At 38.1% G+C, this 15,265-nt stretch overlaps 1 protein-coding gene across 8 annotated transcripts in view; it reads right to left on the bottom strand.

The window, feature by feature from the left end:
• The window catches only part of Naglu (N-acetyl-alpha-glucosaminidase), a 78,529-nt gene that overhangs the window by 43,208 nt on the left and 20,056 nt on the right, over window positions 1-15,265 (bottom strand). For all 8 annotated transcript variants that reach the window (XM_083133114.1, XM_083133113.1, XM_083133120.1 and 5 more), the window contains exons 7-9: window positions 13,519-13,584; window positions 12,768-12,831; window positions 8,650-8,795 (exon numbers count right to left, since the gene is read on the bottom strand). In XM_083133114.1, the coding sequence (XP_082989240.1) occupies window positions 8,650-8,795; window positions 12,768-12,831; window positions 13,519-13,584 (276 nt within the window). The remainder of the gene's footprint in view (window positions 1-8,649; window positions 8,796-12,767; window positions 12,832-13,518; window positions 13,585-15,265) is intronic.

Here is a 15,265-nt window from a genome sequence, read left to right as displayed (position 1 = left end):
ACAAGACATGAAGATCACAGTGATGAGATTCTGATGCTTGATGTCAGAGTCAAGAAATTAAGAAGTGATTTACAAGCTTTACAGACCACACTCAATGCCAGTCTTCAACTAGAAATTACAAATTTACAATCACAATGCATGGACCCTCTTCTTAAAATTGATTCTGAACTCAAATTGCTGCTTCAAAAATATACTGATTTGGCAACATTGGATAATTTTCAAAGTTTGGAAGAAGCTGTAGCAGCTCTTCAAGCCAAATTTAAGACCCAGGCTAACAACTCTGAGCAATTGAAACAACAATTGGAAGAGCAGATAAATAATGTCCAGGCACAGCTCCAAACAATTGTCAAAAGCATAAAATCACAAGAAGATTTTGATCTAGTGATTTCCACTCTAAAGGAACAGATTCAGTCACTCCAAATACCTAATCTGGATCCTCTGAACAATGCCATAGCCGAGGTTAAAGAAAAAATTGAGACACTTGAAAATTTTATGAACAACTTGCCATCTTCTGATGCTTTGAGCGCAATAACTCGGAGTGTTGCCAATATTAAGCTGCAACTTGAAACATATGAAGATTTTGGAAAAATTCAAAGTTCCATAACCCATCTTGAAGGTACAATAGCAGCAGTGCAAAGTGATTTGGCAAATGTACTAGAATCCCGATTGCCTGGAATTGTAGACACACTTGTCAGTGTCCAGCAACAGATCACAAAGCTTGAAAACCTCAACACTGAATCTGAACTATCACATTTTCATCACTTGATAGATGATATCCAAACAAAACTTGAAATTTTACAACAATCCACACCCTCTCAGGCAGATATAGCCCTGCTCCAAAATGCTATGCAAAATGTGGCTGATGCTTCTGAATTAAATAATGTAAAATTGGCACTTGAATCTTTGCAAAATACAGTATCAAATCTTCCTACATCACAGGAACTTAAAAATATTAAGAGGGCAGTGAATAGGATATTGAAATCAGAAGATACCAAGAATATCCAGGCAGAGATCAAACAACTCACACAGACAGTGGCCACTCTTCCAACCAATCAACATATTAATGAACTGCATGCCCTGTTTGAGGATATCAGAAGACAGGTCCATGATCTTACTGCTCAAAATTCAAAATTGGCAGTTGTTGAAAATTTGCAACAAATTGTAGCTAATATCAAACAACAGCTAGGAACCATGGAATCCAATCAAGCAAATGCTCTGTCTGTTTTTGCCACCCAGCTTCAAGAAATTGTGCAACAATACAAAAAACTTGTTGTGGACATAAAAATAAAGCCAGGCCATGATGATGTTGTTAGGACCATCAATGAGCACCTTGAATCTGTAACAAGCAGATTGCTTACAGCAGAAAAGGAAATAACAGGCATAATCGAGAATCCAAAACATACAGTAATTCTTGAATTGTACAGCATTCCCAACAAAGAATATGATTCACCATTTACACCAGGTGGCAAAATATATATGCTGTCCCCTGCACAATTTTATTACCAGTTTTTTGTTGGGGGCACATTGAGACCAATCAAGATCAAATATTGGCATCAGCCACAGTCACACCACTACCCCACCTTATCGATAACAAATGCTGAGAACAAAGTAAAAATCACCAGTGTAGAGTTGGAGGATTTTACAGACCCCAATACATTAGAAACAGCCTATACTGAAGATGATGGCACTCTGGAATTTAAAATACAAATAGGGGACAAATTATATTTAGAAAATCCTGCAGTATCAGCTGCTGAACACCCCATAGTTGCAATATTCTTGTTTTCATATTATGTCTAGACAAATTATTGTTGATGAATTACACAGACAAGCCAGACATAATTTTAAGAGACTCCCAGTAGTCACAAAGGGCATAGATGATTTATGGCAGAGCGACTTGATTGAGTTGTCAAGTGGGCAGTTGAAAAACTTAGACAAAATCAACAAGGGCTACAAGTATCTTCTCACTGTGATAGATACATTTTCAAAATTTGCCTGGGCTCTGCCACTCAAATCCAAGACTGGAAAATGTGTTACAGAAGCCATCAGGACAATCATCAATCAGAGTGGAAGATCACCGCGCTATTTGCAAACAGATAATGGCAAAGAATTTTATAATTCAGTGTTTCAACAATTTATTAAAAGCCAGGCAATAAAACATTACTCGAGTTACAGTGATCTCAAGGCCTCTATTGTAGAGAGATTCAACAAAACCTTAAAAAATCTTATGTATAAACAATTTACCCTTCAAGGTAATTATAAATGGCTTAATATTCTTCCAGAACTTCTACATAAATATAACAACTCGGTCCATTCCACAATCAACATGAAACCCTCTGAAGTAACTTCATCTGATGAGCAAAAATTGATCAGGACTGTTTATTATCCTAGATACCAGCCAACAACAAGAAAAGCCAAATACAGGGTGGGTGATCAAGTAAGAATCAGCAAATATAAGCACTTATTCAAAAGAGGCTTTACGAGAAACTGGAGCACCGAATTATTTACAGTGGTTCAAGTTAAACCCGGGACTCTTAACACATATATAATAAAAGATCACCGAGGAGAAATTCTCAAAGGCAGGTTCTATGAAGAAGAACTCAACAAAACTAAACAGCCTGACACATATCTCATAGAAAAAATCATCCGCAGAAAAGGCAACAAGTTATTTGTCAAATGGCTAGGACTTCCAGAACACAGCTGGATCGATGCAGACAAAGTGATAATATGAGCACCTGGGATGTTATAAAGAGGCTGCCAGAACCTGAACAGCAGATTAAGAGAAATGGCAAGTTGCTGCCTGAAAATATTAGATGTCTTATTGTTGGGCCATCTGCTTGTGGTAAAACTACACTAATGGTTGATAATTTTTTATTGGCACCCAACTGGTTAGACTGGAAAAACAGGCACTTGTATGTCTTCTCTAAGAGCTTGGAACAATTAAAATATCAGCAGCTGATGAAGCTATATGATGGATTGGATATAGCCACTTTTGAACCAGATGTTAAGCCACTCCATGAATGTCTCGATAATTCTGTTGTTGTGTTTGATGACATTATACTGGATAATCAAAACAAGGTTAGAAATTTCTTTACACAGGGCCGGCACAAAAACATTGATTGTTTCTACCTTGCACAGACTTTTTCTAAAATTCCGAAGCAACTGATCCGAGACAACAACAATTTTATATGTGTGTTTCATCAAGATCATACCAACCTCAAACACATACATGATGAATATGTAGGTGGGGACTTGAGCTACAATGATTTTTCCAAGTTTTGCAGCAAGTGCTGGAACCAGGACAGTTATGGGTTTGTCACAATTGATATGACAAGAACACCCAATAGTGGAAAATACAGAAATAAAATCAACGATTTTCTAGACGTAGAGACGTATATAAACAACCATGAAACGACCAATCATTGATGATCTTAAGTTAAGAGATTATCTTGTAAAAAGATTTAAGGGATGGAAATCAGAGAACCGTGGAATTTATGAAAAACACAAACAAACAGAACAGCCTGTCATTGATGCTATTAATAATTTAGGTAAGAATATCAAAACTGTTACAGAGCAAAATCAAAATTTGATCACAGAGCTTGTACCTGTAGCTGCAAGGAACATATTAGATTATCCATTCACCCCACTTTCCAGTATTCATACACCTAGTCCTGTTGCTCCTAGAAGAATTGAAGCTACTCAGGATCCTATTGAATTGGGTCTTCTTGCTCAAAAATATTTAACCACACCTAAAGACAACAAAGATGAGGTTTTTGGCTTATATGCTGACACAGAGCTTGATGGCAGCATCATACACAGAATTGGTAATTTCAGAGTAACTTTTATGGGGGATGATCTGATTGTTTATTCAGAATCTCGTCTCGGAGAAAAAGGTGCTTTTGTTAAGTACCCCGGGACACCTGGATTGTGGGAACTGATGACTAGGAAAAGGCCTGGCAGCTATACAGATCAAGATTATGAACATTACAAAGAAATATTAATAAAATCAGATGCTCTATACCAGAACAATGATCCCACACAAAAAAGAGTCAAGTCGAGCAGTGGGGCAAAATACAACAATTTAATCAAGCCCATATGGTCACAGATCAAGACTGGCAGTGGAATCAAACAATACAACACCCTGCCTAAAGAATTTGTGTGGGTTGATGATGTCAGGAAACTTGTAGATAGGTTATTGGTGATAGCTGGGGAGGAAAATGCAGGGAACCACAATTTTTACAATGAAAAGGTTGGAATTATGGACATGATAAGCACCAAATTGTCTAATTTTATAGTGAATGACCCTAAGGGGATTGGATATCTTATAAAAATTATTAATACTCTACCACCTAAATTTTGGAATGTTTCTGAGGGTCGGGGCCTTGTTAATGACATTATAAACAAGCTGCCATTTGAACTACACATTCCGGGCTATCAGTATTGTGGTCCCGGTACAAAATTGGATCATAGATTAAACAGAGGGGACCCTGGTGTTAATCCTTTAGATGCTGCTTGTAGAGACCATGACATAGCATACAACACACATACTGATCTTGACAAGAGACATGTTGCAGACAAGAAATTAGAAGAGGCTGCATTTGGTAGATTTGTAAGCAAAGATGCTTCTTTGAGTGAAAAAATAGCAGCATTGGGAACCACCATAGCTATGAGCACCAAACAAAAACTGGGGTGGGGGTTGTGAATATGTATATAATAAACATAGGATGAAGGCAAAGGGTGTTATGTATCAAATACCTTATGCAGGTCTCAAATCTCTTAAAACTATTGATAGCCTTTTAACCAAAAAGCAGCGGAAGAAAAAAAGCTCTTGTCTTGCCAAGGGTCATGGTATGAAATTGTTGCTTAGCACCCCCCAATTAAAAAAATTACAGCAATCAAGGAAAAAATCACATGTGGGGGGATTCATATTTACCATCCCTGCCATCTTAGCAGCACTCGGGGCTGTTGGGAGCTTGGCTGGGGGATCAGCTGCCATAGCAAAAACAGTAATAGATGCCAAGAAGAATAGGGCAGAATTAGATGAGCAGAAGCGCCATAACCTCGCCATGGAGAAAAAAGGCAAAGGTGTTAAGAGAGCCATGAATAAGTTTAAAAAAAACAAGAGCCGCTTACAAACCAAGATATTGAAGCTTTAATCAAGCCACTGGGCATCAAACATTTTAGAGGTGTGTACATGTCTGATTCTTTACCAGAACAACCACTCAACAAAGAGTGTGGCATTGTTAATTTGGATAAGTACAAAAATCAGGGCACTCACTGGATCTGTTATCTTAAATATTTAAACAATAAGGCATTTGTGTTTGATTCATTTGGAGGTGTTCCTCCTGAAAATTTAATAAAATATCTAAAATCAGCTAATCTTTATTACAATAATGCCCGTGTTCAAAACTTCAAAGATGTTAATTGCGGACATTTGTGTTTATCTGTTCTCAGATATATGTCTCAAATAAATAAACCATCAATTGAAAATTTTCAAAAGGCCTTGTGGTATTTAAAACATCATGGGGGTATTCCATCTCACCAGCCAAAATTCAATATTGAAACTCAAATTGCATGATGACATAGTGTATCCCAAAACAATAGCTCTCAGAGCATTTTATGGCATGTACTTGATACCTAATATTATGCACCACAACAACACAATTGCAGTAGGGGATCAAAAAATTGTCATCACTCCAGGGCAATATAATCTGTCCACTCTAAATGCTCAATTACCCAGAGGTATAGTGTTAAGTCAAAATTCTGTCACTCACAGAGTAGAGATTGTATCTGCTACGGAGACAGTGCATCTGGGTACTATAGGAGAGCTGTTAGGCTTTGAGAACAACACAAAACTTGAACCAGCAATCAAACACACTGCTATGAATATACCCAAATTCTTAGCCATAGAGACTCTGAATATTCACTGTAATGTGGCCGAGGGTATGATCACCAAATCAAATAGCATAGGCACTCACAAACAAACCGGCATCATTGCAACATTTAAACCTAATTCTGAATTTATGGAGCCAATCATCTACAATCCATCCCCAACATTATATTTTCCTGTGTGCCATAACAGAATAGATTATATTGAATTGATGGTCACTAATGAAAAAGAAGAATTAGTTGATTTTGCTGGAGCCACAACAACTGCAAGCATAGAGATTAACATTTAAATAAAAATACATACAATGGAAAATATTGAGAGTTATGAGCTACAATCATTCCCTCCAAACAGGAGGACATTTGCAAATTTAAATCAACCCAACACAGAGATCGAGGTTGATCTTGATGTAGGGGATGGATTTATACACCCTCACAGAGCAGATCTATACATCAAATTTGATGTTGTAAAGCTCGATGGAACAGATTATCCGGCAAATTCGAATATAAGATTGGTAGACAATTTTGTGCCGCATCTGTTCTCTGAAATTGAGATCAGAAAGCATGGCGTTGTTATAAACAGAATAGATTATCCCGGCATTACCTCCACAGCTTTGGCTACATTAAAATTATCCAAAACCGAGGCTTCATACTACAAAATAGGTGGATTTGAAGCTGGTGAAAAAATATTATCTAAGAACCACACAGTGCTGTTCCCCATGCGCCTGTTGCCAGGATTCTTCTCAGATTACAAAGATATTATGTGGAAGGGTGGGTTAAGAATTACATTTAGAAGAGCTGCAAATGATAACAATGCTTTGATGAGGTACGGTGCAATAAACCCTACAGGGGAAGCTTTGCCCAATACCCTACCTGATGAGGGCAAGTGCATTATTCAGACTATGGAGCTAAGAATCCCGGTTGTTGAATATGAAGCCAGCTATGCTCTTAAATACAAAGCTGATATCCTAAAAAATCCACAGGTTCCTCTGCAATTTTATACATATCAATGCGTACAGAAGCCCGCAACTGGTACTTATTATGAGTTTGATGCTACAAATTCATTCTCCAGCATACAATATGACATGCCGGATTTTGTGGTGGTACTGTTTCAGACTGAAAGACACAATAATCAGGAAAAAAATTCAAGTAGATTTGATAACTGCAACATCAAGAACATATATCTTAAAAATGGCAGAAATGAGGTATTCCCTAGAGAAAATTACAATTTAGACATGTCCAAGAATGATTTCCTCAAATTATATGAGGCATTTACGGCTTTCAAAAGGGTCACTACTGGCAATACTGACATGTATTACACACCAGATGAATTCAAAGCACGGAGACCCATGTTTGTCATCAACTCTTCAAAAAGGAAACAAGTTGTGGTGAATGACAGGACAAACATTAAAATTATCTGTGAATTCCATGAGGCTTTACCTGATGACACCATATGTAGTGTTATTCTCATAGGTGAAAAATCATATGTTTATGATGTAAGAAATGAGAGGGTCACGGAGCAATTCTAGAATAATTACATTATTTTAATATTAGATATATAAGTTGAGCCTGGTGGCCAATTGAACTCAAACCGGAAGTGAACCGGAAGTGAACCGGAAGTGGACCGGAAGTAGACCGGAAGTGGACCGGAAGTAAATATGTGTGGGTGGGTGTGGGTGTGTGTTAATACGTTTGGCATAGTTTCAGGTGTGGTCAAAAAAAATATGAGGAGGGGCATATTTTTGACAGGATTATGGACAACAATCTCACAGAAGTGCCTTCTGTAAGTGTAGACAAATCAATCTGAGGGGGGGTCATACTTTCTCATGGAATCCATGAGGGCTTTTTTACAAAAATCTTGGATTAGGCGGGGTTCCACACTTGAGCAAAAAGCTCATATGGGCATGTTGAGCTAGTTTTAAGTATAGACAAATCTGCTTGAGGGGGGCTCATACTTTCTCGCCCTGGTAGTACAGTCAATAGCACTACTAGTAGTGAATTATGTTTTGATTAATATATAGAAATTTATCTGTGCCAGAATATTAAAAATCTGCTTTCTCACATAATTTATTGTGGAATTATTGACTCTTAACATTTTATAAATCCCTTCGAATATGTGGTCTGAATGGTTTCCTTGCATCACTGAGGATCTGTAGCAACATCAGCACTGGTACTGGTTTGGCGACAGTTATAGCATACTGTAGAATAGTCTGTTCAGTTGAAATTACCACATTTCACCACATAATCATCACACTCTATTTTTAAGTCCAAAAATTGGTTTATAACCTTTAATTGCAATCATTGCATTGCTGCATCAAATAACGAAACCAATGATAGAGGTGCAGAATATTCGACATGCAAAGTTAAATTCTGTAAATTCATCATATCAATATTTTCTCAAGAGTATTATTTCAACTATAATGCACAAATCAATAACAACTAATGTATTAGCTTTCATTTTTTTCAGACCAGAGAAATGTGCGCTAAACTGTCCAAAAGAAATGGCATGCGTCGATTTAGACTAATGAAATTATACATATATTCATGAGTATTCTGTACATCATAATCTTACACCAAAGACGGTTTAGTAAAAAATGATTTTTAAGTACCGATAATAGTGGCACAATTATTATTATTTAAATAAAAAAGCTTCACATAATGGTCACCCACTTTTTTGCAAAAAAATTATGCAGTGAAGTAAGGTAAATCTCACTTAAGAAGAAAGCTAGTTACAAATGAACATGAAAAAAGAGCTAGTTAAGTTACCAGACGGCATCTGGATCAACTGCTGTCATGGCACCGAAGATGGCGCTGCTCACGTTGGAGAGGAACACAGGGTCGCTTGTCTGCGGCTGCATTTCATTGAAGGTGTCGCAGTTGTAAACATTATCTGTTCCGAATTCACTCACCAGCTGGAACAAGGAGAATACACACATGTTACTAAGTTCAGCTATTTCACAACACATGATGCTTCCAATTGAATCTCGACTTTATAGAGCTGGTCTCTGTGGCGGAGTGGTTAGCACATCACAGTACGATGCCAGGGGTCCTGGGTTCGAATCCTGGCCTGGGCATGGATGTTTGTGAGTGTCCATTCATCAATTTCATCATATCATAACTCATCCCATCTTCGCAAATTAGCCAAAATTGGCACAAGAAGCGAAGTAAAATAAAGCAAATCAATCAATGAACTTTAAAGTACAATGGAAAGAATCACTTGAAAAATAGTGCAATGTATTTTCACATATTGCTTCCTATTTTGGGTAAGTAAAGGTAGAGTTCTCCATGCACATTGCACCATGCCATGAAGTAACATGTAGGAGGACGAGGTGGATTCTCAATCGCCGCCATTTTTGGAGGTGATGTAATCAGCACCATGCTCTGGCTGCCTTTACCCTATTTATTTGATGCTGGGTGAACCCCGGAGTTATTTTATGCATGGACAAGGCAAGAAAAGTTCTGACCTGGAAATCGAACACATGTTACCAACATGGCAATCAGATGCTCTACCGACAAGATCACTGTGGCACGATAATTTTTGTAGGAGGGTGACAAAAAATTGAATATCATTATTATTAAAATAGTATTACCTATAATAATCATTATAAACTAATAACTATTATTAATATTATTATACCCTTGGGGAGAGACTACTACTAAATACACCTGTTTTTCTTAATTTTTACACTTCATGCCATTTATATATTGAAATGCTTGGTTATGCTATTTTCTTAACTTTGTTCAAGTAGAAGATTTGGAAGTTGGGGCAAAAATTTTAGTCATTAACATTTAAACAAAGGAGCATTTTGCCAGTGAACTTGCAAACTACGGTTGTTTTTTCAGCAGAAAATTTAAACTTTCACATGCTTTTAAATAAAATTTTATATCTCTGGAACCAAGAACGACACTGGGGGATAAGCCTGCGATAGAAAAAAAATCATATTCGGTTAGAAGAAGAAGAAAAAGAAAAACATTTTTTTTCTTTCACAAAAATTGAAATTCATCGAACACCCACACAGGCAACACCAGGATGCGAAGGTACAAAAAATTACTGCACATTGCCTGATATGTTTTCCATTACCGTGGAAAAAAATATGCACTTATTGCTTTCCATTGGTAAAAGTGTTTCCAAACACAAGAATTGAGAAAAGAGCAATGTTGTCAAAATCAAAGAAAAAAAAATGCACATAATTTTCAGGACACCTCCCTCCCAAAATATAGCAAAGAATGAAATTAAACATTACTAATTGTTAATTACATATCTCAAGATTCATGCAGAATTCAAAACATGTATCGCGACCATTACCCGAGTCACAGTATGTCCTAAAAGTTACATACTACAAGTTATGAATGGAAATGGAAATACCTGTGGTTAAATTAGGGAACAAGGGCTAAGTTTACATTCTCCAACACAAATTAAATTTCTGGAATTCTGAAAACTAACAGAACCATTTATACTTTGTACAGGGTTTTCCAAAAGCCCTTTCCACATTTAAATTCACTATAACTTTGTAATGTACAGAGATATTTCAGTGAAACAAAGTTTGCACTGCACATCAGTCTTTAAAGTTTTACCTGGCAACACTGTGCATTGAGAGGATCACGCGACGGCAAGCGATCAGGGGATTCCAAGATGGTGTCAATTCCGAAGAAGGCAGTGTGTTCTCTGATATGCAGAGCTGAAATCATGCATTCTGGTGCACTGAAATCGAGCAGCGTGTATCATAAAAAGGCCCAGGACATAAAAACATCAAGAATTGGCACGCACATTTTCTGAAGACAGGGAGTGTCGCGGATTTACCACGAAGTGGCAGGGCAAGGACAAGCAAAGAGATGGTTGACTCAGTGAGGGAGAGCATTGCGGGGAGCCCGAGGATGACTTGGGGCTTCTCCCCATTTTGCTCTTGTAGTCAGAAACTTCCTGGATCAGGAATTTGGGGGCATGTGGATTGGCTGCAGAGGAGCCACATCATGGCCCCCAAGGTCGCCAGGCCTGGCTTCATGTGACTTTTGGCTGTGGGGATATGTCAAGATGGAAGTGTGTGCGGAAGAGCCACGAGATCTGGAAGTCATCGTGGACATTTCTGATGAGCAGCACCAGAAGGTTATTCTGGGTTTCAGGATAAGATTGCAGGAATGCATCAATGTGAATGGTGCCCAGTTGGAAGTGTGGCGATGAGGACAACAGACATGCAGGGTTGCCAGGTAAAATTTTAAAGACTGCTGTAAAGTACAAACTTTATTTCACTGAAATATCTCTGTTCATTACAAAATTACAGTGAATTTAACTGTGGGAACAACTTTTGGAAAAACCTTAGTGGTAGAATATGAAAACATAGTATTCTGACTTGGCTCCTGCATTTTGGGCTCAATTCTTTGAGCTAACTCATTTCTTTGCTTTGAATATTCTCCTAGAATGTTAAGTAACTGAAATTTATTCTGTTATTGACTATGAACATTATAACTTTATTGCTTTTTTGTAATTTAATATTAATAATAATACCAATTTTCAAGGGATCAACTGAATGCCAATAAATTAAGGAATTTCAATTTTGAGGTCTGCATCCGTGTGTAGTGTATGCATTGTTATAATTGTGTTTACAGTTTTAAGAATAATGCTTATGAAATGAGCATGATTCATGTCTGAAGTTGGTCTCTATTCTTGATACCTGTAAGACTCTCAAAGGAACTCTGGGAAATCCTAGCGCAATAACTATCTTGTCAAGGAATGGCTATAAGTTCCTTCCTTCTTGTTTATCACGCATTCACAATGAAACATTTCACTTTCTCAAGGACTATTCTACCAGTGGCGGATCCAAAAGTTCCAGATGGAAGGGGCGAATTACTGTCGGGTACCTAACCTTACCAAAAATCAATTCTAGGCTACACTTGAACTGTTTTTTGAAAACAATATCTAGTACTGTAAACTGGAACGAAGCAGACTTCAAAGATATAGAGATTAACGTATTGTTTTGCAAAAAATAGGTGTCCAGGGTTAGATTGATTCATTGAATTGCTTTATTTTACTTCACTTCTTGTGCTACTTTTGGCTAATTTGCGAAGATTGGGATGAGTGATGATATGATGAAACTGATGAATGGACACTCACAAATATCTATGCCCAGGCCTGGATTCGAACCTGGGACACCTGACATCGTAGCGCGATATGCTAACCCCAACGCCACAGGGGTCGGCTCCAGGGTTAGAATAAATAGCTATTATTGTGTGTCATTATAATAATAACCCCCATTTCCAGGGTTAACTGAATGATAAGTTAAAGAGTAAAGTGAAATAAACAATGAGAAAAAAACCTATTCTCTCAAAGGGTTGAGGGTTTGATCCTCTTTTGAGGCATACTGATCAGTAGTTCAAATCCAAATTTAAACTGTAAGAGCATCTTAAAGTGGACTTCAAATAAAATTTAAAAAATATTCTCAAGCCTATTAAACTTGGTGATAAAAGACCAAACACTCGAGTCTTCAAAATGTTATAAAGGTAAAGTGCTCCCCTGTGCTCACCACCACGCCATGAAGGCGTATAGGGGGTGTGGGGGTAATGCCCCATACTTTCTTGATCCGGTCGTGAGTGGGGGTGATGTGATCAGCATCATGCCCCTGACTGCCTTTACCCCCCAGGGTTTCACCCAGGTACCCATGTCATTCGATGCTGGGTGGGCACTGGGGCCGCTTCCAACGTTAGAAAATTTCCCGGATTTGAACCGGCCGGGGATCTTACCCGGAACCTTTAGCATGGTAGTCAGACACGTTACCGACTGAGCCACAGCGGCCACTTCAAAATGTTATGCATAATAATATATCCAAAACCTGCCCTCCCCATGAATCCACCCCTGTATTCTACTGATAAAGTAGCCGTGTTCAACTCACCTCCTGCAAGAACATTTTGCCAACTGTCTGAAAGAGAGGGTCCAGTGGATCGAGCAAGTAGGGGCTGAAATAAAATATATAATGATGAGTAAAAGTAACATTTTACAAGAAATTATACAAACATTTATTGCCAAAAATGCTCCTAAAGTGCCTGATTAGTTGTGACATCACTAGCTGGTGGGCACAAAGAACATCACTAGGTATTCTTCCTAAAAGGTAAATGGTAAATTTCCCATGCATATAGCACTGTGCCTTGAAGGCACATACAGGGGAAGAATGTGGATTCTCGATCTCGGCCATTTTGGAGATAATGTGGTCAACACCATGCTTCGACCATCCTTACTCCCCAGGGTTGGTCCCAGGTACCCAATGTTATGAGGCTGGGTGTGCCCCAGAACAACTTTATGCAGGGACAAGGCTGGAAAAATTCCAGCCTCAGATCACCTATCCCAGGAAATGAACCCAGGTCTCACATGTGGCCTATCGACTAGACCACACCTGCTCTTTAATGGTCTTCCATTTCTTACACAAATGAACAATAATTATGTGCAACTTGCGAAAAATATCATTAATCTTCATTGTTGCAATTACATGAAGGAGATAAACAAGTGATTTAAACAACCAAAAAATGCAAATATACAAAAACCGAATAACATCTCCTTTTTTATATACATACCGCAGAGAATGCTTTGACACAACATCAGCATAGAGAAGTGTAATGAAAGACCACCCTTCCACTATACAAACTTACCAGCAGTACTGATCTGCAAAATTATTCCATGTCCCCATTGCAGTCATATTAGCATCAGGAAACAGTCTGGAATAAAGAAAATAGCACTAAGAATCGTCCTTTCAAACAGATGTTTTCTGCACTATCATTACGAAAATAAAATTAAGTAAACCTCATTCAATTCATGAGCCAATGTTTGTCTCTTCCATATAACTACTCCCTGATATTGCTAACGCTTGTTCACTAAAATGCAGGGCTGCCCATCCACGCCAAGGTCAATTGTGCCTCATCCCCGGGTCATGTCATAATCCCCATAATGTATTTAATTATGACAGCATTACTACTGTTATCCTATATATGAAAAAAGGTTCCCGAATTTGATACCCGGTGGAGGCACATTGCACAGTGGTTTGAATCCCACTGAGTAGACCACCTGTACATATGATGGACTTGAAATAATAATTCAAACCTATTACTGAAAGTCATATTTTTTAGCTTTACTGAACCCACCCTAAATGTGGTGCAATTAGTGGCAAAAGTGAGTTGGAACCAACTAAAGTGAATTAATTAGTAACGAAATACACATGTATTCCAATTCCCACTCGCCCCACATCATCACACACATATTGTACAATCATAACAAAGTTTAAACAGTTTTACATATAGTTTGGAAAAACATATACATGTTCAATTTTATATAGTTTTAAGCCATGCTAAAATGAGCCATGAAATTCAAAATAATTTACTAAACGAAAAAGGAAATTTAATGTGTTAGATAAAATACATAGCAATACTTCTAAATTAGTATCTGCAACAATTGACACATGAAGTCAAAAAGTACGCACTGAGAACAAGCAGGATGCTAATTAATACGAGGTCTGGCTAAAAAAGAAAAATGAGACTCCCAACCTTCTTGGAAGTATACGTGCAGCAGTGGAGAGCGCATGCTTGGGAAATAAACCTTGAAGCTTCAAGAAGATGGCTACAGAACGTCGAGTCGCTGTCACTCGTAGTTAGTCTGTGAGCAGTGGTTGAAGGTGAAGATCCACAATCATGTTGCCGTAAAATGGCAAATATGAAACTCGAGCAGTGCACTAGCCTCAAATTCCTGGTGAAATTAAATAAATCACCGAGCGAGTGTCCACCGACTCTTTATCAATGCACACTTTGTCTGCATTATTCAAAATCTGACGTGATCATTCCAAACAATGTCAATAACGTTTGCCATACTATATTCTTTTGTTGTTGCTGTGACAGGGCGACCCGGCCTTTCATCATCCTCAACGACCTCGCATCCCCCGGTGAAGTGTTTGTGCCATTCAAACACACGCGCACGTGATATTGCATTATCAGCATACACCTCCTGCAACAGTATCACACACACTCAGCTGGTGATTTCTTCAATTTCACCAGGAATTTAAGGCTAATGCACTGCTCGAGTTTCATATTTGCCAATTTACAGCAACACAATTGCGGACCTCCCCTTTCAAGCACTGCTCACAGACTAACTACAAGTGACTGACCCAGGGTAATTTCGCACGCATCCGCTCCCCATTGCTCCCTCTATACTGAAAACAGGGTTGAAAGTCTCGTTTCTTTTTAGCCAGACCTTGTACGTAGATTCTCATATTTCTTTTAGAATTTGTATTATGCAATACCTTTACACTACTGACCCAAAACTCATATGCTTCATTATTATTAGCAAGGTTAGGAAGTTAATCCGGGAGAATGTGTGTGGAGAGGATTAGACTGCAATTTTTTTTATTTG

Source organism: Lepisma saccharinum, chromosome 12, assembly GCF_977018435.1.
Source record: "Lepisma saccharinum chromosome 12, izLepSacc3.1, whole genome shotgun sequence".
Classification (NCBI taxonomy): domain Eukaryota; kingdom Metazoa; phylum Arthropoda; class Insecta; order Zygentoma; family Lepismatidae; genus Lepisma; species Lepisma saccharinum.
This window is presented reverse-complemented; position numbering and strand designations above follow the sequence as displayed.